General features: G+C 46.5%; 2 protein-coding genes across 2 annotated transcripts in view; one reads left to right on the top strand and one right to left on the bottom strand.

Moving 5' to 3' along the window:
• The window catches only part of ADCK3 (aarF domain containing kinase 3), a 29410-nt gene extending 15916 nt beyond the window's left edge, over positions 1-13494 (top strand). The window contains exons 5-14 of the mRNA XM_010011601.1: positions 1273-1395; positions 5254-5339; positions 6375-6515; positions 6794-6875; positions 7820-7913; positions 8743-8884; positions 10607-10714; positions 11448-11513; positions 12268-12354; positions 12826-13494. Of these exons, the coding sequence (XP_010009903.1) occupies positions 1273-1395; positions 5254-5339; positions 6375-6515; positions 6794-6875; positions 7820-7913; positions 8743-8884; positions 10607-10714; positions 11448-11513; positions 12268-12354; positions 12826-13119 (1223 nt within the window). The 3' untranslated portion in view covers positions 13120-13494. The remainder of the gene's footprint in view (positions 1-1272; positions 1396-5253; positions 5340-6374; positions 6516-6793; positions 6876-7819; positions 7914-8742; positions 8885-10606; positions 10715-11447; positions 11514-12267; positions 12355-12825) is intronic.
• Positions 13495-20915: 7421 nt separating this feature from the next.
• The window catches only part of LOC104403458 (serine/threonine-protein kinase MRCK alpha-like), a gene marked incomplete at its 5' end in the record, with an annotated part of 29542 nt that continues 24270 nt past the window's right edge, over positions 20916-26187 (bottom strand). Inside the window, 3 exons of the mRNA XM_010011602.1 lie at positions 20916-21655; positions 22826-22983; positions 23954-24071. Coding sequence (XP_010009904.1) covers positions 21524-21655; positions 22826-22983; positions 23954-24071 — 408 coding nt within the window. The remainder of the gene's footprint in view (positions 21656-22825; positions 22984-23953; positions 24072-26187) is intronic.

Raw genomic sequence — 26187 nt, 5'->3', positions numbered from 1 at the left:
CTCTTGGAAAAAATGTTACCTTACTGAAAACTGGCACATTTCTTCATCAGCTTGGTCTGGGTTTTATCCCCACGTCCTTCCCACCTAGCCTTAGAAGCTTATGTCTGTTTTCTCTCCACTTGCCATTTACAGAATCCTGCTTCTGACTCCTGCTTGCAGGTCACCTTCTTGTTCACGCCCAGTTTTAGCGATGTACATGAACAAGCAGGAGCTGTCCCATGCTGTTGGGCTGCCTGGTGATCAGGTAGTGCCCCACAGGCTTGACTTCAGTGAGAAGCATGCCAGGAGAAGAGGATGGGGAGTGCCTGTGTTTAGCTCTTTCTCTGATAAGACTCTTTTAAAACTGTCAGGGTTCAGTGGCTTCTGGAGGTGATTTGATGTTAATCATTAACTAACTCCTTTATCCTGCTGCAGACTCACAGGAGGATGTTTCTGTGTGCAGGTGGTGTGGAGAAGTGTAAGGCTTTGATCTGGTACTTTCCCTAGCTTCTGTGTGTCTGATGGAGCTCATGCAAGGCAGTATTTGCCTTGTCATTGTGAAGGGTGCAGTTTTCCTGATGGGACACTTGAGATGGGATCATTTAGAGCCAGAGCTCTGTTAGGCAGCTCTAAGCACTCTACTCTCCAGAGCTCCAAGTCCTGACTTGGAGATGTGAAAGCTGAGTCTGCTCTCTACAGATTTCTAGTGCACTCTCTGGATACACAATTGCACAGCGATATGTGCTTGTGTATGAACATTCATGTTTTGGGCAAATTATTTGGATAACAGGTTTGGCGCTGGCCTGAATCCCTGTTTCCACCCTAAGAAGTGCCAGCACATTCTCAGTCTGTGCCAGCATGCTCTCAAGGCTTCTGACAACTCCCCCTTGCTGTGGCTCACCCCTACTGCTGTCCTCAGGCTCTGCTGAGCTACAGGCTAGCCTGTGGGACTTGGGAGACCTCTGTGTAGTGTTTTAGGCTGGTGCTGTTAGATCATGTGCCAACTTCTGCTCAACATCCTGGACAGTTTGCATAGCAGCACAGACATTCAGGGAGGCTGTGACTTGCTGCTGTTGGCCACCAAGCCAGCAATGTCATAGTTGTCACAAGCTACATGTACAGCTTCAGTCTGTGCCCCTGGGCTGTTCTGAAGGCACTGAGTGTCATCCTGGTTTGACTTCCCTGGGGAAGGGCAAACCTCCTCTTGGATGTGGTCTAACACTACCTCTCAGCAAGTGAGCTTGTTGAGATAAGGGTGTTCTTCATCCCTGTGCCCTCTCTCCTTGCCCTCAGGGAAGAAGGCGGTGATGGATTCTAGCCCATTCCTGTCAGAGGCCAATGCAGAAAGGATTGTGAGAACCTTGTGCAAGGTCCGGGGAGCGGCGCTGAAGCTGGGACAGATGTTAAGCATTCAAGGTAAGTGGTAGCATAGGTCCCCAATGGTGCTGCCAGGTGTGACAACTTGTGATACATGGTCAGCTGTCTGCAATCACTCAGTGCCAAGTGAATGTGGAGAGACTAGACATGTGGCTTTTTCTTAAGGACAGAGATGGAGAGATGGTTGATTCAGTTCAGCCTAATCCCAGTATGAAATAACTAGATGTGTCAGGCATATAATAGAAATTGGTTGACAATAAGGTGACACTGTCAATTTAAATGCCTGCGTTGAAGGTAATTGTTGAGAAGCAGAGCACTGTCACACTCTGCGCGGTGTCCTGCTCGAAAGGAGGAGGGTGACAAGAGCATCATCCTGTTCTTTGTTCGCCAAAGGTGGTGAAGGTTGTATCCACAGCCATCCCTTTATGCACCCTGTTTGTGGTTTACATGCTTTGTTGGCACTGAAGCTATGCTGGAAAGGCCACTACAGCTGATAATTGTATCAGGCATAGGTCACTCATTTTCATTTTGAGAAGACTTCAAATTGGTACTTGCTCCATGGGACTCTGAGGTTGGTGAGCACAGGTGAAGGCATGAGTGACATCAGTGTCTGCATGATAACAGGTGTGTTGAATTCAAACCTTATCTGGAACTATGCACTCTGCTTTCCTGCCCAACTTCATAGTGAAGGGAAGAACCAGCTAAAAACAGCTGTTACACTTGTCTGGAAACAGCATTCAAGATGTCAGTGAAACTGAGTCAGTGTCTGAGTGTTTGCAGTACTCTGCTTGCTTGGCTTGTGCTTCTACTTGAATTTTTGTAGCTGTTGACTGATGAGGCTGGATCTAGTGTTGTATTAAATAAGTTGGGCAGGCCAACAAAGCAAGACCAGCTCCCTGTCCTGGAGAGCCCCGATTGTGGCATTCCATCATCCTTCATTTGCTCATTGCTTGGTTTAGGTGCGTGCTTGGCAACATTAACACAGCTCGGTGGGAGGCAGCAGCTGCTGTGTCAAAGGCTGCCACCTATATGCTGTTTTCTTACCCTCTAGAAACTGCCAGGTGCCAAAGGCTGATGGTTCCCAGTGCAGGTCCAAGAGCAGCTCTTGTGCTCCTTGCTTTCTGTGGCCAGTGCCTCTGGTATGCGGGGTGAGCGAGCCATGTCTGGAAACCAGCTCTGAAGTCCACTGCTCTGCCATAGAGGGGGATTAATTTAAAATTCTTAGGACACTACTGAGTTGCACCTGATGTGAGCCCCTGTATGTGGTCATAGCTGCCCTAGGCTTGGATGTGAGTGAGGAGGGAATAGCTGCGAAAGGCCAGCTCTGGGTTTTGTCACTTGCATGTTGTCTCCTAATGTTACTGAGCTCTGGCAGGAGTGTCAGACACTTGCTGATTGACTTCACTTTGGTGTCAGAACCTTTAACAACATCCGTGGTGCTGCCTAGCCCTTGTTTGACTCTTGTGACAAGCACTTGTGGAGCGCAGCAATGCCTGGTGTGAACAGAGGCCTCTGGGAACCTGGCTGAGGGGCAGCAGTAGGGAAACAAGTCAGACACTCCCTGCAGTGTGGAGTACCTGTCCTTGGGCTGGCTGGCTGGACAGGAGGGTTTCATGTTGTCCTGCCACTTGATGGCCTCTCTGTGGCCTGGTGAGTTTGAATTGGCTATATATATGAACAGGCACATGTGCTAACTGAGCACAGAGGGCTCTGTGTTGCCTTGCCCTGGTGCAGCTGAGCTACACCATGCCGAAGTTAAAGCATTATCCATAACACCCTGATGTCTGCTTCGGGGAGTCGGTGCATTTGTTAGGGACCCACATCCCTGGAGGTCAGGCACAGAAAGAATGCCAAGGGCCTCAAATCATCCTGTGTTGTGGTGCGTGTGCTCTGGAAGGAAGGGCAGCTGCATTTGCCTGTTGAGAGTGCCTTGCCTGGACTCTTGTTTCGTGTTTTGTTCCAGTAAGGCCTCCTCAGCTCACCACAAAGACGTATACCCTTATTCATCAGCATGTTGTAAGCCTGGTTTTATCAGTTGCCTCCACAGCATGACTGACTGACTGACTTCTAACGTTGCTGCTGAGTTTCTGTACAGTCACCCTAGACTTGCAGGTTTCTGGCCTATTTGGTGGTGTGCTCGTGAGCAGAGCAGTGGTGGCCAAGCAGCCCCAGCTAAGGATGCCCTCTCAGGTTGAAATACCTGGTGGGTTTTTTGGATGCCAGCAATAAGCAAAATGACAGAAGTTGATCCTGAATGCTTGTGGCAGAGCCTCGTTCTTTGACACAAATGGCTTCTGGGAGCAGGAGTTGCTGTTTGTAAGGTCCATTCTCTTTCTGTGCAGTCATCCTAGGAAGTGCAGGTTATCATGATGATTAATACTTTCCCATACCCCTGAGAATAGTTCTTACGATGCTCAGAGGCTTGGTGGTGATAAATCATCAATAATAGAGCAGAGGTTTCTTTCAGTGTTGGGAGCATGCACACAAATGCAACGTTTAGCTTTCTTGTAGGCTTGTAACAATGGGAGTTTCACTGTTACTGCTCTGACTTGCAGTGACAGAATGGGAGCTCCTCTTAAAAACTGTTGCTTCCACAGTGGGGTTTTGTTAGTACTTTTACTTGCTGCACATGGCTTCAGTGGGGATTTCTAGTGTTGAGTGTTAATGTCCCCTCATTGTATTCTGTATCTTTTTCTTGCCCTACCTTTCTACTCCTCTTCCCAGGACAGTGGTCTTAAGGTAGATATCTGTGTCTTGTTTCCTGAGACAGGAGTAGAGTTGTACATGCATCTGTAAATGCAGAGGGATGGTGGAGTTCTTGTTGAATGTCACAAGCACACGTGCATGTTGAGTTCTCAAGATTAAGGCTGGTAGCCTGGACTTGCCCAATGTTGGGGGAGCAGCAGATACATCCAATTCCTCCATAATCCTTTATGAAATGAAAAGTTTGTTGGAATTGGTGGCCTTTCTCTGAGCTGTTGTAGAAGCCTTTGCTCAAAGGAGAGGACTAATCTTTCAAGATGCCCCTACCCCTCCTCTTTCTTTGGAGTGTAAACATTTGCTTGCTAAATCCTTCTGACTCTTAACATAACCTGCCTTAGCTCAGCTGTGTTCTTCCCAAGTTGCTTTGCATTTGGGTAGTTGTTTACAGTAGCAGATGCTGAATCCTGATTTCTCTAAGAGGTGCATAAGTGGTGTTTTGTCACAGCTTTCTAGAGAAGTTTCTGCCCCCTTAAAAACTCCCATGAAACTGGGAGTGCTGGGATACCTCTCCAGAGGGTTCCTTCTGGGACCCATCTTTCCATGACGTGTTGGCCTTCCCTAGACCTGAATGCTGTGCTGCTGTCAGCGAGATGGGCTGGTGGATGCCAGAGGCTGGTGCAGAGCACTGTGCTCCTGGGTTTTTTGCAACGTGCCATCACACAGAAGCCTCTCTGTTGTGCAGAGCTGCTTTTAGCAGTGCTGGACAAAGCCAGGGAACACTGTGACAAGTGATTGATTGATTGATTCCAAAGCATAGACAGTTTCTCAGCATGCATACTTCACCCCTTCCCTTGGTAATTGGGAGGGGTGCACAATGTTCTGCTGCAGCAGGAGGGTAGCTTTGGAGAAACATGAGAATTATGCAGGTTTTTTGCAAGAATAAGAAGGAAGGAGGAGCTTTTTCCTTTTGTTTTGCTACTTGTGCACAGGACTTGTTTGGCTCATTTCCAGAGGTGTGATGCCTCAAGGTCCTGCTTCTGGGTATGGAGAGTTTCTGAGCTAGAATGACTTGGGGTGTGCTCGGGGCAGGACAATCCGGCCTGTCTGGGTGCAGGCACGTGTTTCGGTGTGCTGAAGAACAACTGGAGAATGCAGTGCCTGCACTGACTGCTGTGTGTGCTTTTCCCTTGGCAGATGATGCCTTCATCAACCCCCATCTCCAGAGGATTTTTGAACGTGTACGTCAGAGTGCTGACTTCATGCCAATAAAGCAGATGATGGTGAGGAATGGTCCTTCCTTCTTACTGGGGAGGAGAATAAATGTCACCTGTGACATACCCTAATAAGGGAGGTGAATGGGTATTTCTAAGAGTATTCTTTCAATACTGTTGCACATTTGTGGGTAACATCTGATTCCTTCTCTCAGTTGTGTTGCATTTTCTCTTCAAAACTTTAAAGCTGAACTCCAGACAGAGGGAAAAATGTGGGGGGTTTATGTCCCAAGACTGTGCTGATGGAACAGGATGTTGCCTACAAATATGATTATAGGGTCTTGTTGAATGTAGCCTCCTCTTGTTTCCTCTTGTTTTTCTCATGAGTGTTAACTCTGTGTCTAGCAGTGCCTGCATCCCATTTTATAAACAGACAAGCATTAGTCTAATAGAAAATTAACAGCAACTTTGTCCTTACCCTTTTGGTTAAATCTAACACACCAGCAAGAAGAGCCAGAATGAAGCAAACTAAGTTTGCTTTTCCCAGCTTACATGTTCTCTCTTTCACTGTTCTTTCCTCTGTAAATTAAGATGTGAAGGGTGATGCAAAAGGAAACGCAAGCACCAACTATCTTCTGAAATACACTGAGCAGAGCCAGGACCCAAATACGGAAGTCTGGCAATGTAGCAAAAAAGCTGTTAAAGCAGGCTGTGATGCTTAATTGTCAGCATTGCCTTAAAGAGAGTCACTTTTGCATGCCTGGATTGCTTCTGTTCAGCTTGGCAGCATGATGGAAGAGGAGAAATAGCTAACTCCTTGCTCATTTTCTGGAAGATAGCGAATGGCACAAAAAGGGGGACTTCTGTACTGCTAAGGCAGGAGTGTTTAGTGCTAGAGATCTCAGTCCTTTAGGCCAGAGCAACAGAGCCTCACACAGATATGATCAGCATCTGTTTAGTGCTGGGGAACGCTGCTGGCTGGACCACTCCTTGTGATGGTGTACAATGCAGGCTGTGAGAGTCACCTCTAGAGTAATGGCATTTCCAACAGCAAAACCCTAAATCGTTGCTTCCCATACCCTGATGTTTTCTTTTTGTTACTAGAAAACTCTGAACAATGATCTTGGTCCCAACTGGAGGGATAAACTGGAGTCCTTTGAGGAACGCCCCTTTGCTGCTGCCTCCATTGGTCAGGTTCACCTGGCACGCTTGAAAAATGGGAAAGAAGTTGCCATGAAAATCCAGGTGGGCTTTACAAGACCAGCCTTTTCTCTTGCCTGTGCCCCATAGGAGGGCAGGAACGCTGCATAAGTAAGGTTACTAGTCAGATAAACATCTTAATGCAAGTGAAAATTTGGGTCCAGCAATATCTTACCTAGTGCAAGCAGAGGGGAAAAACAGAAAAGGTCACTGCAGCATGAGGATATGGTGGTGGGGGACCCCTTGTACTTTCAGGTTTTATCTTACTCTGTACAACCAGGTCATCTAGTCTCAACACTGCTCTCTCCTATTCTGTCCTGCAGTACCCTGGAGTTGCCCAGAGCATCAGCAGTGATGTTAACAACCTGATGACTGTCCTGAGCATGAGCAATATTCTCCCTGAAGGTAAGAAGACAGAGACCCTTGGCAAGCCCTGTGTTCCTGCTGGCATGTGTTGAGTTCTGCCAGCCCGTTTCAAGCAGCACGCTGCTTATTTCTCTCCATAGACTGAAGACAGGAAACAGCCTTAAGGAAACAGTGAAAAGGACTTCAGAATTGCTAAGCCTGCCCAGGAGCAGACCTCCTGCAGGAGGGGTAGTGGCTGTGGGCAGCGTGTGCAAGGCCAGTTTGGGGAGGCATCCTCTGCTCCCCTCCTGCTGCAGAGCTGCTGCCACCTCTGCTGGGCACGTGCCTGCTCCAGTGTTCACTCAGTGGGGTGGGGAGTGGACCTGGGGTGGTTTTTCATGGCTGGGTATAGGCACGCACCTCACATGGTGCCTGGGCAGGGCCATGCAGAGGCTGCTGCAGTCCCAGCCACATCTGGCTCAAAAAGTAGATTGGTTTTCCAGCTCTGAGGTGGAGGAGATTGGACTTGGCAACTCAGGCCCTGGTTATGTGCTGCTGCAGCTCAGTCTTAGTCATGCTGCCTGTTTCTGCCTGGCTGTGCGTACTCCCAGGTGAAGGCAGATACGGTTTGGAGCTTTTTGTGCTCTTGCCCAGTGTGATGTTTGGGTCCTTCCCCTCTTGGTGTGTGTCTCTGCACAGCCATGCCACTACAGGGAGCAGGCAGCTTGGGCTGTGGGGTGGGAGCTGGGGGAGGACAGAGCCCTGCTGCACAGGAGCAGTGTGAATGTACCTTCATTTAGGAGCAGCTGCATAGCCTTGGCCTGGGATTACCCAGAGAACTTGCATCTAGTTGGAAACATGCCTTAGCTCTCTGGGGCCTCTTATACTCTTCAGCTGAGTGTTGGCTGGGTAGCAGTTTGCTCCTCAGCTGCAGCTCTGGAAAGCTTAGCCTGAGGGGGTCCTTTGTTCTAAGCCTACTCTCTTCTCTGCTGTTTGACTTTCAGGTTTGTTCCCTGAGCACTTGATTGAAGTCGTGAGCCGAGAGCTGGCCCTGGAGTGTGACTACCTGAGAGAAGCTGCCTGCGCAAGGAAGTTCCAGTACGTTCACACCATTGCCTTCAACCCCTCCCGTCTGTGTGTGTGTGTGAAATGCAGGGGGGTTACTTAGCTTCAGGGATAGCAGGAAGGTGAATGCCATGTCCTGGGATGTAGCACAGGGGAAGGGTGTGTGTTTGTGGCTTGAGCTGTCCTCTGGAATTACCACCTTGTCTCAGCCAGGCATGTTTTCAGTCAGCTGCAACGTGACAGCATGTCGTGTCTCCTTCAGTGCAAGCCCGGCTGTTTTGCCACATGCGGTGCAGTTACTCCTGAAGCCAGGTTCAGTGCTGTTCTGTGTACTCATGTCAGCCTGTCACAAGCTTCTCCCATCCTTTAGCCTGGGAGGTTTTTCAGTTCAGCTCTTACAGCAGTTACCACCACCAGTACTGCCTGCTCACTGTAGCAGTGGGGTCCAGATTGCTTCTGTATGAAGGCTGGATGAGGGAGAGCTGCCAGAGGCTGGATGCCCTTCCTGTACCTTTGCAGAACTCCTCTTGGAAAAGGCCTGTTTCTTCCATCTATGTAGTAGTCTGGCCCTGAAGTGAAGTGGGGTGAGCAAGAGATTCCAGTGCTCCTTGATACACCAGCTTGGAGCCCTCCTAATACCACTGCTCTGGCAGGAGTTGTGGCCTCAGGAGCTGGCAGCAGCTGTAAGTCACTGGTGTGGTTTCTGCTGACTTGATCCCTACTGCAGCTGCTGAGGAAAACATCTCCTGCAGCCTTTTGCAGGGTGTGGGGAGAGGTGTGAAGGGGCTATGGGCTGTGAGAGGTGTTGCAGAGATCCTGGCTGCTCTCAGGGCTCCTCACCTTTTTATTCCCTTTCCCCTAGGGAGCTGCTGAAAGATGACCCCTTCTTCTACATCCCCAAAGTTGTGGATGAGCTGTGCAGCAAGCATGTCCTGACCACAGAGCTGGTGTCTGGCTTCCCCTTGGATCAAGGCGTAGGGCTGAGCCAGGAGATCCGAAATGAGGTACTGTGGGGTGGTGGTGAGGCTTCTCCCCTGGCTCACAGCAGTGTGCTTGGCCTGCCTGGTGACCGCTAGACCAGGGGATGCTTTGTGGAAGGGCAAACCCTGAGTAGCACAGAGCAGTGCTTGACTTGGGAACTGTCTCAAGCCTCTTGGAAGGATCCTCTTCATGGAGTTGGGCAGTGTGGTGGCATCTTACCAGGCTGGCCTAGGCATTCAGTTGGAGAGGGTGGCTGAAGAGAAGGTAGCCTAGCTGTGTACCTCCTAGATGCCCCATTTCTGACGACCCTAAGTTTGGGAGGGCTTGTCAGCTAGGGGTGAGGAGTCTTGTTTTGCAGCTGCTCTTTGGGCAGCATCATCTTGGTGCAAGCAGTTGGGTGTCATCTCCTCCTGTGGGACTGACCTGTGCTGTGCAGGGCTGCTGGAAAAGTACCTCTCTAAACAGGAGGGGGATGTGGGGATGGGTAGGCGTTGGTGCTGAATATAGCAAGGGACTGGAGGCCTGTGGTGGGACAAGCAGCTGTTCTATTGCAGAAATAACTGTCCTGGTATTTGGGGTTTTTATATTTGTTTTCTTTCTGCCTTGGTGTGAGCTCTCAGCTGTTAGCGGGTCACTGGGGAGGGAGGCAGAGTGGTCTCTAGGTGTGTATCTCTAGAGAGAAACAGATCTCGGCGTCATACTAGACTTGAAGCTCTGCCGGAGCTGCCCGAGACCCCTGAGCTGTCTGTTCCTAGGGCTTGTCCCCTCCAGTGAGCTGCTGTATCATCAGGGCTGCTTTTAAAAGGCTGTGAGGTGGATGTTGCTGCAGGAGGAGCACTTCTTTCCTGTATGTGTCTGGCCTGGCTGACCCACAACCTTCTGACCCAAATGGTGGTGGCCTGTGGCAGGGTCTGGCTTGCATTTGGTGCTCTCCTCCCTCCCTCTTGGATACGATGCTGCAGAAGCTGAAGAGGGGCAGGATGAGGTTGTCAGTTCTGCTGGACAGGCTCTGGTTTAACTCTCCTCACAGCAAAGCTCTGCTGTAGCTTGTCATTCAGTAGAAGACTTGGCTGAGGAGTATGTGGTGGGGGTGTATATCTAGTGAAGACCCCATTCAGTGATGGTTTGGTCCTAGCTCTATACATTGTTTGGCACCTTTACAGGAAGAGACTCTTCTTCAGCTTGTTTTGGCCTTTAACATAAAATGCCCTGGCACCACACCTCATTTCCCAGAGCTTCACTGGCTCTGTTTTGGCTAGTGTTCTGCAGGACTTCCCACCCGGGTAGGCTGTAATGCTCCACTGGCCTCTGCCACCTCTGGTTCTGGATCCCTCTTTGCAATGTAAAGCACTGTTCCTTTGCTCTCAAAGCAAGAACCAAGTGTGCAGTCAGAGCTGGGAAGGCAAAAGGCAGGATGGGGACACAAGTAACACATGCACTGGGTGAGCTGTGCAGCCTTGGTCTCAGCTGCTGGATACAGGGCAGCACAACCAAGGGCTCATTAAGAACTGCAGCTTTGGGTGATGTAAAGCTTGCATGGCATCTGTGCTGTCTGCTAAGGATGTCCCATGGTAGGTGTGGGCTGAGAGTTGCTCCTTCACTTCTTCTGGAGTTTAGCAGCATGGAGCAGGTAGTTCCTGCCAGCGTGGTGATGTGTCCCGTTTGCTAATGCACACTGTGAATTACATGGGTGAGCAGGGCTTGCTGCCCTCCTGACTTGCTGCTTTCTCTTCTTGCTTTTCAAGATCTGTCACAACATCCTGGTCCTGTGTCTGCGGGAGCTGTTTGAGTTCAGGTATATGCAGACTGACCCAAACTGGTCTAACTTCTTCTATGACCCACAGTTGCACAAGGTAAGCCCAAGGAGCTGTTGTTCTGCCTGCACTAGAGCTGATTTTCACTAGCTTTTGGTTATTCCTCACTCCCAAAGTTTAACAAGCCTTGACTGAGATTCTCTGATTCCTGTCCTTGAGCCTTGGGCAGGTAGGACAGTGGAACCTGTCCCTTTGCCACTTGTCCTCACTCAGCCTGGGTAGGAGAGCAGGGCTGCCTGTCTTTGGCCCGAGATCCATGCACAGCTACTTCTGCAGCTTCAGGGTCTGTTTTGAGGCAGGTCAGTGGGAAGCTGCAGCTGGCAGTGCCCTACCAGGGCACACCTGAGCCAAGGACTCTCTAACTGGATGCTCTTGTCTTGAGCTGTGCTGAAGATAAGGGTGGCAAATGCAGATGTCCTGTTTGTGGGTTTGGCTGCTTGCTTGTGCCCTGCAGGTCGGATGGAATTGCTTGTTCATCCCTGAGGTCTGTGCTAAAATGTGCTGGAAAAAGGTTCTGTGCTGCTCTGCCCTCACACAGAGCCTGAGTGGAGTGACCAGCTGAGCAGCAGTGAGTGTTGAGCATAGGCCATACCCTCTGTCCTGTCCAATGTCCAAATGCTTCTGCTGCTGTCAGGGAATAAAGGAGCTGGGGGAAGCTCAGCTGCACTGGAAAGGCTCTTCAGCCACCTGTGCTGAGGACATCAGCAGTCTTAACGTCAGACTCTACTTGAGTGGTTGGAACTGTACTATAGCTGGGTTTGTCCGTTTCCAGGTGGCCCTGCTGGACTTTGGAGCAACTCGAGGGTTTGATGAGAAGTTCACGGATGTCTACATAGAGGTGAGGACTTGCTCTGTGTCCTGGAGTGCTGCACTGGGGCTCTTAAAAGTATTTGCAAACTTATGCTTATCTCTTGGCTGTATCACTTTGCACTTGAGTCCATTTGGGTGTGGAAGGAAGGAAGCGGGGCTGGAGGCAAGAGAGGGATCTCTGTTCATGTTTCATCCCTTACCATAGTCTTCTGCAGGCCTCTGGCTATCTGAGTGAGTCTGGATGTCTGAATTGCGTGGCAAACATGGAGGACTGTCATGTTGCTTACTGGGAAACTCGGGCAGCAAAGCAATCAGAGCACTGAGAGTTCAGTGATTTGTAGATGAGGACTTGCTTGTTCTGATCACTCTCTTCCTGTGATTTCTAGCTTGCTTACAGACTTGATCAATTATGTGAAGTCTCGTGTGCTCCCTTGGTGATCACCATGTTCTGCACTTGATAAATGGAGCTGCGGGGGCCAGGAGCTTCTCACACACTTGGTTCTATCAGTTTGGTGGGGGAGGAGCAGAGGGATTTGTGAGGCTTTTTTGATGCCTCTTATGTTGTCTGGGCTATGTGTAGCCCTGCTGGGAAGAGCTTTGGAGAGCCAGCAGCTCTATCTATTGGCCACTAGCTCTTAAACTGCCCAACATGCCCTGGAGACAAGGGCAAAGTCAAGGAAGCGAGCAGGCAGCATGTGTACCTGTAGCCTATGTAATAGTCCTGTACTCAAAACATGACTCAGGTCATCCCTAGCTCTTCTGAAAGTGTTCCTCTTCTTCAGGTAATCAAGGCAGCTGCTGACATGGACAGAGAGAGGGTACTGAAGAAGTCTATTGAGATGAAATTCCTCACTGGTTATGAAGTCAAGGTATGGAGCCAAAGGGTCTGCTTTTAGTGGTGGCTGCTGCTAAGTTTGCTGTGTGTCTGTGGACTTCCCCAGGTTTCTTGGTGTGGTAAAAGTCAATGTCAGTCTGAAAGCCCTGTTGACAGGATGAGTGAGGAGGGCAAAAAGGCTTTGGCTTTTGTTCTCTGCCTTCCTTTTGGGAGCGGGGGCGGAAGTGATGACACAGCTAGCCCCCAAACCTTGGTCCTTCCTTCTTTCCCCCTGCACGACTGCTGGAATTTCATGACTGGGCAGGTGGTCTTCTGGAAGGTTTAATTGCTCAAAACTGTATTAACCAAATGTTCATCAGTCGTGCTGGGGGCTGGAGGCTACCTGTGTTGTGGCTATAGAGCTAGGTATTTCTCCTGAGCTGCTGCTGTTAGTGCTAGAACTCCTTTTCCTCCCTGGTGGTTGACATGGCTAGTGATGTTATTTATGCCTCTTTCCTTTGGGTAGGAAATGGAAGATGCCCACTTAAATGCTGTCCTCATCCTGGGAGAGGCTTTTGCATCTGAGGAACCTTTTGATTTCGGCAACCAAAGCACCACTGAAAAGATCCATGGTTTAATCCCAGTCATGCTGAAGCATCGGCTTGTCCCTCCGCCAGAGGAGACGTACTCTCTTCATCGGAAGATGGGGGGTTCTTTCCTTATCTGCACCAAACTGAAGGCCAAAATTCCCTGCAAAAACATGTTCCAAGAGGCATATAGCAAATATTGGAGCAGTAGGGGCAAGAAGCCAGAGGAGTAGTGCAATGAATTAACAACTCTTGTTCTGAGGGCACAGTTCACCTGAGCCTTGCAGAGAGCGTTCTAGCCTCCCATGCATTGCACCCCAGCTCTCCATCCTCTTGAGATGCAGCAGCCTGTGCCCTGGAAGCCAAGTGTGCGTTTCAGGAGGACAAAGCTGTTCATTCATGCTGTGTCTGTCCTACGCTGACTGCCAGTACAGTCCACAGGAAACTGTCTTCTTGAGTGCTTCTGTACCGTGTCAAGGCACCAGCCGACGACCTTGGATGCCTTTTTAACGTTGTGATGGTGGCTGCGTATTGGTTGGGTTTTATACTGGGTAGGGGCAGGAGGACAGGAGCAGTATTTACTATTGAAACCTGTTTGTAATTCTCAAAGAAATTGTTTTTTAAAATCTTTCCCCCTTTTGTGCTAAGGTGGAGTTCAAGTAGTTTTCATACCCCAAATTAGAGAATGAAATATTAAGGTGTACCCTACCACAGACACATTCAGCACCTTTCCCCCCACGTTTCTGTAAGTAAATAAGGTGGTGGCAGTCTAGGAACCCTCCTGGATTTTACTGATATTGGTGGGTGTAGGTGTGTGTACATAAGGATAAAGTTTTATGCTTTCTGCCTCCTTGGCTTGCAAGCTAAACCTAGGAAGTATTTTAAATTCTGGGAATTGAGTGCTTTTGTCTTTTAAACGCACACATACACTCACACAACCCATCTCGGTTCTGGGAGTCAGGTATGCTCTCACCAGAGCTGGATCTGAGCACAAAAGGTGGAATTCTTCACTCGCTGGTAGCTCCTGGCTTTCCTGAGGGAGAGTTAGGTAAGCTACACCTCTGACACCAATTGCCTGCTGGACTTCTAACCAAGAACCTGCTCTGTTTCTCTGTTTTCCTGTATTGCAGAACTTAGGGCAAGGCAGACAAACATGTTATGTCTCTCTTGAGCATTTAAACCCAGACGCACAGTTTTAAACTGCTGGAGTCAAGCTAGGACATTTACCTTTGTAGGTTTTTGTACAAAGCCTGTACCTGTACAACTTCCTGGTTTCAATAAACAAGAGCTTGTGCGGTAGGCCTTCTGCCTGCAGTTGTTTTGTCGTCTTCTGGTGAGACAGTGACTGGCCAAGTGAACGGCGTCCTGTCCTCTGGGCTAAACAGGAGCAGAGCAGAAGGACGAGCTTCCAAGTCTTCTCTTGTTGCAGTTGCTGTTTGCTCCAGGAATCTACTACCCTTCTAAAGCCATCTATCTAAAGCTAAACAGTGATGGTGACAAGTTTACCAGGAGCCAGAAGGACATCAGCCTGAACATCTGTCTGGCAATGAGAATCCCTGGTCATGACCACTTTTCCTTATTTCCTTTGTTTTAATCATTCTGTTACCAGTCTCCTGGACACAGGTCTCTGTCTTTCCTCCACTTGTGAAGAAAGCGTGGCTGTTGCAGTTGATGCTTACCTGGTGCTAGTAAGGCAGATGTCCTTACCTGGCACTTGCCAGACATTTAGCAGCAGGCTCAGCTGGTCCTACTCGGTGAACACAGCCCAGGAACACAGAGTTTGTATGATCTTATACTTCAGTACGTAAGAAATCCTGACTGCTGACACTTCCAGAGGTAAAGAACAGGTAAGTGAATAAATGGGTTCTCCTAGGATGGACCTCTTGAGAAAGAAGAAAACAGAGTATTGTGTTACCTTTATTCCAAGCTTATAAATAAGCGAACTGCTTCATTTAAGACTTGGTTGAGAAAGATCCAGTGCTATTTAATTCAACTAGAAGTACTGGTCAGGTTATTCCTTAACCCTTTGAGAAGAGTGAACTCTCTTGTTCAGTGATTGTTTTGCATTAAGCTGTTTAACTTTGTACACTGATAGGGCACTCAGGTTCTGATAGACATTGCTTAGTTTTTCTCCTTTTGGATCTAGACCTTGCAGCTGTAAAAGCAGTGAAATTGTTTAAGATGTTAAATTCCTTTATTAAAAAAAAAAAGCAAAGCATAAAAAGCTGACAAGAGAATTGGATTAGGGGAGCTTCAGAGCACTTGCAAAGAAAGCAAAATAACTTGAAGAGCGTTAGAGTTCACTTTTCCAGCAAGCACACTAGGTGAGATGAGAACGTGCTTGTTCATGTGGCCACAGATCTCTTGCATACCATGCTGGGGCATGAGTGTTTAACTCTCAGCAAACATTTCCCTTCCTTTGAGAGTCATGGAATTGTTTAGGTTGGAAAAGACCTTTAAGATCATCAAATCCAGCTGAGAGAAAGCATGTTTAAGAATAGCATCAAGCTGAAAAGTGGAGTTGTTTTGCATTTGCCTGAAGGATAGCAGCTAGCAGAAGGTAAGATGTTTAGTAGGAAGACAAATCGGAGCTCATGGTTCTGTCCTTTTGTGTATGTTCTAAAAGCATGACCAATTTCTGTAGTTTTGTCCAGAGAGAGTTGTGACATGAGGAACTGCACGTCAGTGTAACAGCCACAGAGAAAAGGTGAGCCAGAAACACTGTGCTCTGGCTTCAAGTCAACGCAGCCATGGCACTTTACAGTGAGCAGCAACACTTGATCAGTGCTGCTTGGTCTTAGCAGCCTACTGCATTTCCTTGAACTGCACATGTAGGTTGAGGGTATGAACATTGCTCTACTGCAGCAAGCTTCTAAGTTCTAGAAAAATCCTCTTGCAGAATAGTGTTCCTTGTTCCACAGGGCAAGCTGGACATTAAATCTGCTTCTCTGAAGAGAGGGATTTTCCATTCTAAAGAATCAAGATTCAGGCTACGTATGTGTGGCAGCAGTGATTTTCCTACCTTCTTTAGCCAGAAAATGAATGCTGAGGAGCTGAACAGGAAGCCTAGCATGCAGCTCACTTTCTGCTTTTCTAATGTCCAATTCCCTTGACAATAGAAGGCCCATTTCCCAAGACCTTCACAGCTGGGATGGTGCAACTGGAACCCTGGGGAATCAGAAATACAGCACTGATTGTGTAAGTCAGAGCACAGGAAACAGATGGTATTTCACAGAGCAGCAGCAGCTAGGAGAGACCTGCAGTGGCCTAAATGCAATGAGCCCATGGGCTTAAATTCACATCAACTGGGGAAGAGGGTGTGTGTGCTGAAAAAGTAGTAATTTTGGCTGAAGGAGGGGGGCATTAGTAACAGCTCAGTCCAGTGTTCCTGCAGCAGGGGTCTGTGTGGGAGGTGAAGCATGTTATCAAAGCTAGGACTTTTGCCACCAGGGTAAAGAATGAAGAGGAACAATGAATGAAGAGGTCCCAACAGTCAGTCTCTAGTATGGAGAAAATCCCAGGCTGAGCATTGGGAGGAAGGGGTGGATGCTGTGAAAGGGTCAGGACACATGCAAAACTTCACATGATGTGTTTTGAGATGATGCACTTAAAGATGCATGAAAGTGAATTTGGTAACTTGAGAATCCAGCATCTAACACTAGGACAACTAAACATTCGATATGTAACTCAATGAAGGAGGAACATCACAATGACTACAAATACTGACACAGAATAAATGACTTCAGAGAAAGGTCAGGAAAAGTGTAGTTGAAGAAGTTCAATATACTAAGACATAACATAATGACTTCACTTTGTTCTCAGCTATTCCTTTTCTTCCCTCTGTGTACTTGTACAGATGTTCCAACATCCTGGTTTTATCTTCAAAAACGCTGTTGTTCCCTTTTCCATTTCCTCCTCCAAGCTTAACATGGAGAGGTAGGGAAAAAAAGACAGAACATGTACATTTCTAACAGTTCCCTGTTTTATTGCAGTACATCAAAGTAGGTTAATATTAAGTGTGTTACCAACATAAAATATTGGTGGCAAGTCATTTTTACATTGTTGACTTTTTCCACCTTAAATATTTCTGTGCAAAAGAATCTACATCATTGTTCTGTAGCAGAGAATCTCTTACAATGTCCCCTACAACATTGAGGGCATTAAACAAAAAAGTGAGAAGAGGCAAAAAGCAGAATCTTTCCCCCACACGCACACTTGTCAGCTTTTATACTCTAAAACAAAAAAGTGATTACATCTATGCCATGCAAAACTGTACAATAATATTACAATGAAAAACCTAAAAAAACCCATATTTTAAAAATAAATGATATGAAACTGTCATACATAAAAAGGCAGGTATAATTGCTCGGAAATACCAACACTGGGTTGGTTGTGGATTTCTTCCCTGTGGATGAGACTTTCTTAAATGCAGAATGAAAATAGGTTGTACTGAGCTGCGGCTGGAATGAAAGACAAAGAGTTGGAATTTAGACTGGGAAGCCTACAGCAGGGCTGTTTCTGGGAGTGTTTATCAAATATAGTGGGTTAGTGCAGAAAGTTGTCCCATTTCCCCTGTGGAAATTACTCCTATTAACACAAAACCCCACAGCAGAAGTTACTATGTGCCACTCTGATTCTCAGCCTAAGGCTCAGGAGGTGGGGGAACTTGCACTGCAATAAATTTTATCCTTAATGTATTCATTTAAAATGAAGCAGCGTGCATAACATGAAAAGCAAACCTTCTTCCACCCAAGAGCATGTTTGTCCTGTCATTCAGGGTCTGGCCATGCAAGACAATACGGTGCCAGAATCTCTTGCTGTGTTACTACTTCAACTGTTGTGTTCCAAAAGGCTGTGAACAAGTTAGGTGCAGTTAAACTACGCTTCTCTAAATACACTATGCTTTTGGGACTGGTTTGGTATGACAAGACCCTTAGCTTCCCTCTGCTGTATACCTGAGAATAGCACACCTGGCTTGTAATTTCATCAGAATCAAATCAAAGAAGTAACATTCCTGACTCAAGTTTGGAAACCCGTTCAAATGGGCAGAATGCACATTCATACCAAGCCACAGCAACTAACTGAGAGGAAAAAGAAGCACCTATTTCACCACAGCCTCAGGAATGTTTGTTTGAAACCACCAGCTGTATTCTACAGGTCAAAGGCAAGAGAGAAGAGTGCTATAACCCTGCTTCTGGGTTTATGAAATGTAGAAGGAAGCCACGTATCTGTGTGCACGCACATGTAGGGGAAAACTATTTACCAACCTTTTTCATTCTATAACCTGGAATCCTTAGTAGCTGCCTGAATCTGTTCAGATCCTTTGTTGCCATCAAAAGAGAAAGAAAACAAGGCAAAAACCCAACAACCCAAATGTTTAAGCAGTGTCAAAAATGCAAATGCCTTCAGTCTCAGCCAAAAGGAAAAAATCAGCTAGATACATACTGTGTACAGAGAACATATGCTACAGTCAAAAACTCAACGGGAGATTTAAAGCTCCCCGAACAAAATGCAGGCCTCTAACTGTGAAGTTGAAGCAACGCTACAGTGCAACGTAGCAAACATCAAACCTTAAGAGACAACTGTCTTCGAGATACCAGTCAAGAGTCTTACAGTTCAAATGACCAAGTTGCTTTTCCTAGCCCAATGAGTATTTAGAAAGCTTAGCTACAGTATGCGTGTGTTTTCAGTGTTCACAGCAACAAAAAGAGAGATGAGTGTGGTTTAAAACTGAGTGGATCATCAAATGGTCCCCAAATATATCAAACTATTTAAGTCCCAGGACATTTTTCTCTTTTCAAATAAGTGATGTGGTCATTTGCTTTTCAACTGAGAGAACAGTTGCTGTTTCTCTTTTGAAGAAATGCGTATAAAACTGCACAGTACCAAACTAATGATTAAATATAGTAATCCTAAAGGAGACTGCCAAGGCTTAGAAACTGTGGTGTACAAAGGGTAGGGCTCTGGAGCTTAGTTTTGTAACACAGCTGACCTCTGCTCTGCCTGAAAATGTCAGGTTTTGATATCAATAGATTGCAGGCACCGTAACAAGAGTAAACATAGGGGTTTACTCAATTATTTGCTGTGTTGTGGCTTTTCAGGTTCCATTTTCAGATAGAGCATGAGCTCAACTGTAAATAAAAAAGATCCTGTGCCCCTCTCTCTGGACTGGCAGGCAGGCTGCTCTATCTTCAGTGACTGCTGTTTCAATGCCTTCTCTCAACATTGAAATAAGATTAATGTATAAATACAACATACAGTAAATACAAAACTAGTCTGCAAAGGCTTTGAAAAGTGTGTGGACATGCTTCACCAAAAGGAGGGAATGGTGGGGAAAAAGCAGTGGCTATACTTGAAGCAAAAGCAATCAGCTTTAAAAAGAAGCTGATATGGAGTTTTAATAATGCCAATACCACCCTGCATATCTGTCCCTCAGAAAGACTGAATACTTCTCTGGGAGGAATGAATTTCAAGTGCTTTAGCTGTTTATAATCCTTTTAATATTAAATGTCAGGCTTGCAAAAGTAGTACCCTTGAAGTGGAAACAAGCAACACAACCAGCTTGCTACTCTGAAAAACCCAAACAGGAGAGAGAGAGAGAGGCTTTTGACATGATGGTTTTAAACAAACTTCTTGAATCCCTGTCCCAAAATAACTTTTAATAAGCTGAAACTTGGACAAGCCTCTTGATTCAAAGTGAAAGAGAAATCTTACCTAGGAGACCCAGCATGATTAAATGGATTAGATAATCTGTGTCTCATTCCCTCTTTCACATTTAGATCATACCTGGAAATTGCTGTACATGGTTTGAACTTACCTAGAGCTTCTATCAGGGAAGACAGAAACTGGAGAACTCCAGACATCTCTATGTGGGTGAAACACTACATACTGCTGACTGCAAGAATATGGAATGGTTTAGTAAGAGCCATAACAAGTTTCCAAAACCCACAAAAACTGGTATTCTAATTACAAAAAGCCCTTATGTGTTTGAGTATGATCATAGTATAAAGCCAGCAACAATACTATGGAGAGGCTTATCTAAACACACACATCTGCCTTGCTAATTAAAGAGACATCTTCCTCTTAACCATCCATTTGTACATCAGTCTCTCACTTTATGCTGTTGACTGCACGACCAGCTTCAGTGGGCTCTGTCTTCCACTGCAATACTTTCTGCCCTCCAACCTGACCTGCTATTGGAACCAAACAGCAGATGAGCACATAGAAACAACTGCCAATTGCACAAACCCACAGCACAGGGGGGGAGGGAGGGAGAGGAAAACCAACGTTGCCAGCATGGCAGTTGTGGGTGACTAGGCATCTTTGACTACCACAGTGTGAACAGTCTGAGGTCAGTCTTCAAGGTTCTTGGTTGCTACAGTGACAGCGTAGCTAGCCAGGGCTAGCTTTGGGCTAAGGGCACTCATTTGGCTGATGTGTGTTAAAAACTAGTATTTGGTAATGCCAGTAACAGTTTTCTGGTTAAGGATGGTCAAGGAGATGTGGAAGACTGCTCCCTTCCAGGTTAAACCTGGCCAAAGGCTGACCCAGGGAAACAAGTCTTCCTGTTGAATCCTGCTGCACTGAACTCCCTTGCTGCCTTAAGGCTCTCTCCTGTAGCATGCTGTAAGGTTCCTCAGCTGCACAGCTAGCACACTAGAAACCAGGGCAGCCACTGGCTGACCAGTGGTCCTGGTTGTTGGGACAGGGGGTTGCTTCCCAATTGTCATTTTTGCAAAGAATGAGGATTAACATGAAAGTAGGAATTACAGCTTCAGTTATGCTACTGCCAGAAGGAAAGAAATGTGAAAGCACTGCAGGGACCTCTCCTACAGTGCAGCGAGTGCTGCGGAAAAGGGATCTCTGTCCTGCAAAAGGTTTTAGGCCAGGCCTCCAAGTCTGTATATTACCAAGCATGAAAACAGGGACAACACAAATCTTAAATTAAAGGCTCTCTTAAATAAGCATCCATCTTCTGCTGCATACACAATGCTTTTTTTTTCTTTGAATATATACATACGTATTTTAATCTAACATCTGCCTATTTATTTAAACTCTGTACTGTAGTAAAATATGCATCATTTTAATCAATAAGGATTTGCTGGCGACAATCAGATTGACATTCAAACGTGGTGGCTGAAAGCTTTTATGTGCCTCTGACATACTGATCATTCCCCATGCAGGGGAAGGGGTCTCTGTGCTACTTTTGTACAGTACAATGAGCTACTGCATGAAAACAAAATCCCTCTGAATTTTCTCTTGTTGATACTGGTCTGGTCTACTTAAGCTACTTTTTGGGAAGTGGAAAGGGGGTGGGATAAATATATCTTTAAAAATGAAGCAGCTGTAACCACAAAAAGGAAACCAATACTAATACAAATCTACAGCATCTGATATTTACCAACACCCTAGCTTTGCTCGTTTGCTGCTGTCAAATCTGGGGAAGGGAGGGTGAGGCAGTGCTGAACGGTGCTGAAGACGACCAGCTTTTACCTTCCTCTGTACCCCACTCCCAGATCACTTTCAGACAGGGAATGGGGAGGGTTAGGATGATGAAGGCGAGAACTGGAACAAGTGAAGGGGACAGCCATGGGGACAGCAAGCTGCTGTGATGTCAAATCTGAATGCTGAAGCAGTTCATGAGTCCCAACTCACGTGGTCAGAGCTCTCCAGGGAGAGGCTCTTGGTCTTGTGAGGAGAAACGGGGCTGGGAGGGCTGCTGAGGTTGGAGCTGTTCGATGCAGTAGAGTGTCTCGGAGAGTCAGAGTCCTGCAGCCCAAAGACACAGAACACCACCAGTAAGTGTCAGGATAGCAAGTTTGAGAGTGACTCAGGGTGTCTGAGCAACACGTGACTGGATTCAACACGTACTTTGCTTGTGTCCAAAAACATTGAGGAATTTTTTTTGCTCAGGATTTCCTGGTCTGGGGAGTCTGAAGAGAAGTGGTCAGATCACTCTGCTTTCAGCAGGCACAACAGAGGGATACGGGACCTGTGGGATTCCTGCACCTGCATGTTGCTGAGGGTCTCTTGGTCAGCAGAGTGCAACTTCAGGTTGCTGGTGAAGCTACAGTGATGGTTCTTGCCTTTTCACAGATTATGATCTGAGATGCTCCTGCACTAAACTGAGAAATCTTTGTGGTATGAGCTTAATCACAGCTACCTCTTCACTGGCACTCCCAGGATATTAATTCAAAGCATCCTATCAAGTTACTCCAGTTAAATCTTCCAGAGTACAGCAGAATGCAGCTATGTCTGAGCTTGAGTTTCAGTTGACAGTTGCCTTCCAGCTTCAACTGGAAGGATATATTTGGTACCATGAAAAGCCTGTGGGATCTGCAGTTTTCTCACTCCTCGGTAAGAAAATGGGCTGGGGAAGTTTTGCTGCCCAACTTGAGACTGACCCCTCCCAAAATATTCTCGGTTGAGGGACTGAGTTTAGCACTAGGCAGGACTGCAGTCCTATCATGATGATAGTCTTGTTCTGCACAGAATATAAACTACTAAATCCAGTTTGTGCTCAAAATTAAAATTATTATAATTAATTCTTAAGTTACTTTGTTAACTTCAGGCACTTTGAGTACAAAACATCTCCAGTGAAATGGTTGCTGAGATAGCTTAAGCGTCTTTGCAAATAAAGGGCAGAAGGAGTATCATCACTTCAAGCTGGGATAGGTCACTATCTGCTGGGCCAGGATTTTTGGAAGCCTCACTACGCACGTGCCTCCAGGTGAGGAATGCAAAGAACATTTTCTGCATGTTAAATACCAGGACCAGAGCTGACACGGTTTGACCAAAGTCTTTTGTCCAGATAGCTCGAAATACAAGAATTCCAAATCTTCATTGTCAACAAGTCCCAACCTTACAGCCAAACCCAGGACAGAATTTAACTTCCCCATCTTCACCAACACACCTAAATTTTCTCCTCTTGTCACTCACCTCTCGCTCATAGTCCCTTGTTGGTGCATCGCTGCCTTGTTCCAGCCCTCCCGAGGATAAGGAACCATCCGAGGGTGATGCCATAGGCTGACGCTTTGCTCCATAGCTACCTCCTGAGAATTCCCTCCGCAGAGCACTGCCGTTTTGTGCAGACGATCCTAGAACATGCAGAGGAATTAAACTGGGTTATGGACACGTGCTCAGTGTACCAGGTATTTGTTAACTCTTTCTCTGGTTAGTTCTGCTTCCCTCCAGCACAGCCCAAGATGTTCAGCTTGTGGCTTGAAGCTTATGTGGGCTTTGTCAACTGCAGTTTTTCGTAGGGACTCTGGTCCTTCCCTTGGCATGTCTGCATTAGCACACTTTACGCAGCACAGACACAGACACTATGTTCCTGACAGAGACACTGCTGTGGTAGCAGCCTAGTTCTAGTGGCCTCTTTCTTAAGGAGTGAGTTGTACCAGCAGGTACAGACTGCAGCAGACACGCGTTCTCTGCAAAGCAGTTGGCAACGTGCAGCAAACACGGCCTGTGGTACAGGGAGGGGGAAAACCCTAGGGGAGTCAGGACACTAGTCCTGCCTCTGTTTTCATGTGTCCATAACACAGTCTCTTGCCCGGTCTCTGCACAAGTCACTGTGCTGACTCTGGCACACACAGGCAGCACGGCAGTGCTAGGAAAGCTGTTTCTAATGCAATGCAACTCTTCTTAGCAGCTGCCAGTTTTCTATTGCTTTCTCTTTGCACCAGCAGCAAGACGGGCCTCGAGAGCTCCAATATGGTTCAGCACCCAAGTTAATAACCAAGGAGCTTGCAAACAACTCGCCCCTGATTTAGAACACTTAAATAGCACCAGCGTAGTCCCAAGGGTAAGACAGTAATTTTAATTCTGATGTATTAAAAAATTGACAAATTACAAATGTGGGACTCTCAAAAGTGCCAGCTGCTTATTCACGTGCTCCTCTGAAAGCAAGACTGAAACACTGTGCTTGCCCTGAACAGGAACACAGCCAGCCATGGCTTCTGAAAATCCCGACTAGTGACAGTATAGACAGAAGCAAATGCAAGTAGCCCTCTCCCTAAAATACTTGTGCACAGACCCCAAAGTGACACGGTTCTGTTTGCTTACGTGCTGCTAACCCACTGCTCGCGCTCATCGATCGTCCTGGTTCCGGGCGGGATTTGGTGATAGATGGGATGCTGACAGAGCCACTGAACACGGTCCGGCTTTCCTGAGGCCGAAGATTCTGCAATGCAGACACACACAACGACACGTTTACTTATTGACTGCTGGCACAAGCTCGGATGTTAAGAAGTAAGGCCCCAAAATCCATGAGAGCCCCAACCTTACCAGAGCTGAATTATCTGGGCAGCAAGTCAGCAAAACTGGCAAAATAACGTTCTGCAGTTTAGTGCAGAGACTGAAGCACACGCAACGCGACAGTGAAGTGCTGAATTACATGGACATATGCACACAACTGGAAGAGTATGCTAATAATTCAAGGGTTTCCTTGAAAGGATGGTGTTGCCAGGCTAATTAAGCTGCTAGAGATGTATTCAAGTTATCTCGCATAATGCATTCTTTCTGATCACAAGCTTCCAAGGATCTTATTAAACTGTCTTTCATCATTTGTGCCACGCATGCGTAACTTTATTTAATAACCATGTTAATCCCTAGTGCCTATGAGTTACAAACACATTAGTGGATCAATCTGTATTTCAATTACTTCTGTAATTCAAAAGGTATTAACAGCATTACTCCAGACCTATACCAGTTGAGCCAAAGTGAGAATCAGCCTCCTGTTTCCAGCCTGCTCAAAGAAGGTGACCAGAGCACCTGCTGCTGGTTTTCTACATGTTTTTCATTACTGCTCCTGTTTTGCATCCCCAGTGTTCCAGTGTGATTTTCTAAACTGGTAAGTTACTGAAGTGGTCTTTTACTGAGGGAAGAGAGAAAACAATTTCTCTACTTGGATACAATAGTTTCCTTAAGTTGTCTTTAAAAGAAGGCAAGGCAGTAGTTGAAGTTCTGGGAGATTTTATCTCTGCTTCTGTTAATTTACAGCTGACAGTAGGGGAAAAGGCTTCTCAGCTTATTCAGCCCATCTCTCTGTATATGAGCTGGCTCCTTAGCCCAGAGACACTTTCTAATGCCCATGCCTATCATTTAATCTCTGGCTAAATATGAGACTTCATCCTGCTCCTAACATGACTTGTGCTATTAACTCACTAGCAGTAACTAGAATTAGGTTTAGGGAACCTTTACAGATGCAGAATGTGAAAAGAACTGCAGGTGGCTCTGAGCATTACTTTATTTCCACTTCGCACTCCTTTCCAACCGTTAATTTCTTCCTACTTCTGTGTAATTATTTCCCCATGCTCACTCTGAGATAAAGTAACCACACATAAAACAACTGTTGGAATTACAATGGCTTTTCAAGCTAGGATGTTATGGAAAATTCAGACCACAACAAAGAGCCCATCTCTCCACGAGGGTATTCTCAGAGTCCCATAGCTACTACCCATTTCTCTATCTGTATTTTAAAATGGATAATTAAATAGAGAATGAACAGATTTTATACTGCAGTGAACAGATTTTATACAGTTCAGATTCACCAGACAGCTGTTACCAACCTGCTGTCAAATCCAGTCTTATGCTGATTCCCTTAGAGTCACTGCTGTAACAGACCCCTTTGCTCTCACAGTCAACCCTTTGCTTCTCATTCTCCCAGTGGGCTAGAAGGGCTGATTTTTAACATGCAACAAACAAGAATTAAAATCTCTTCTCCTGCTCCCAGCTCTCTCTCAAACACCAACAGAAGAGAATCAGAGACCTACCAACGAACAGCCCTGCTTGATTCTCCCCTCATCCACTGCTGCCCTATCCTCAATGAGGACTTACACTTAAAGGTTTAATGACCCTTAAATCATTTGTGGCATTATACTGCTGACTCTTGCTTATTTGATTCTCCCCCTTGACTCATTTATTCTAACAGTGTATTCTAATGATGATCATTTTTCATGTCCTCAGTTTGCAAAGTCCATGTAATTCCTCATAGAAAGTTTCTCCACAAAGCAAATCTTTCATTGTTCTTTGGTCTACAAATGAAATAAGCACATGCCAGCGAGCCTGGCATTTTGGATCAAACCCCCTGGAACTGATAGATGCACGTGATGCAGGGAGGGGATTCAAGTCAAAATAAATGGTGGTTATTTGCGGTAGTTATAAAGCAGCAAAATGCAGCAAGTTAAGAAGAAAGGGGGGAAAAAAAAAAAGAGACCTGAGCTTGCTTTACTTAGAGAGACAAAAACCCCTCATGTAGAGCAACAATTCAAATCCTAGCAGGGAAATTAAACCCCACT

This window comes from Nestor notabilis, unplaced genomic scaffold, assembly GCF_000696875.1.
Source record: "Nestor notabilis isolate BGI_N333 unplaced genomic scaffold, ASM69687v1 scaffold11873, whole genome shotgun sequence".
NCBI classification, from domain to species: domain Eukaryota; kingdom Metazoa; phylum Chordata; class Aves; order Psittaciformes; family Psittacidae; genus Nestor; species Nestor notabilis.
The sequence above is the reverse complement of the archived record's forward strand: the minus strand, read 5'-3'. Positions and strand labels throughout refer to the sequence as shown.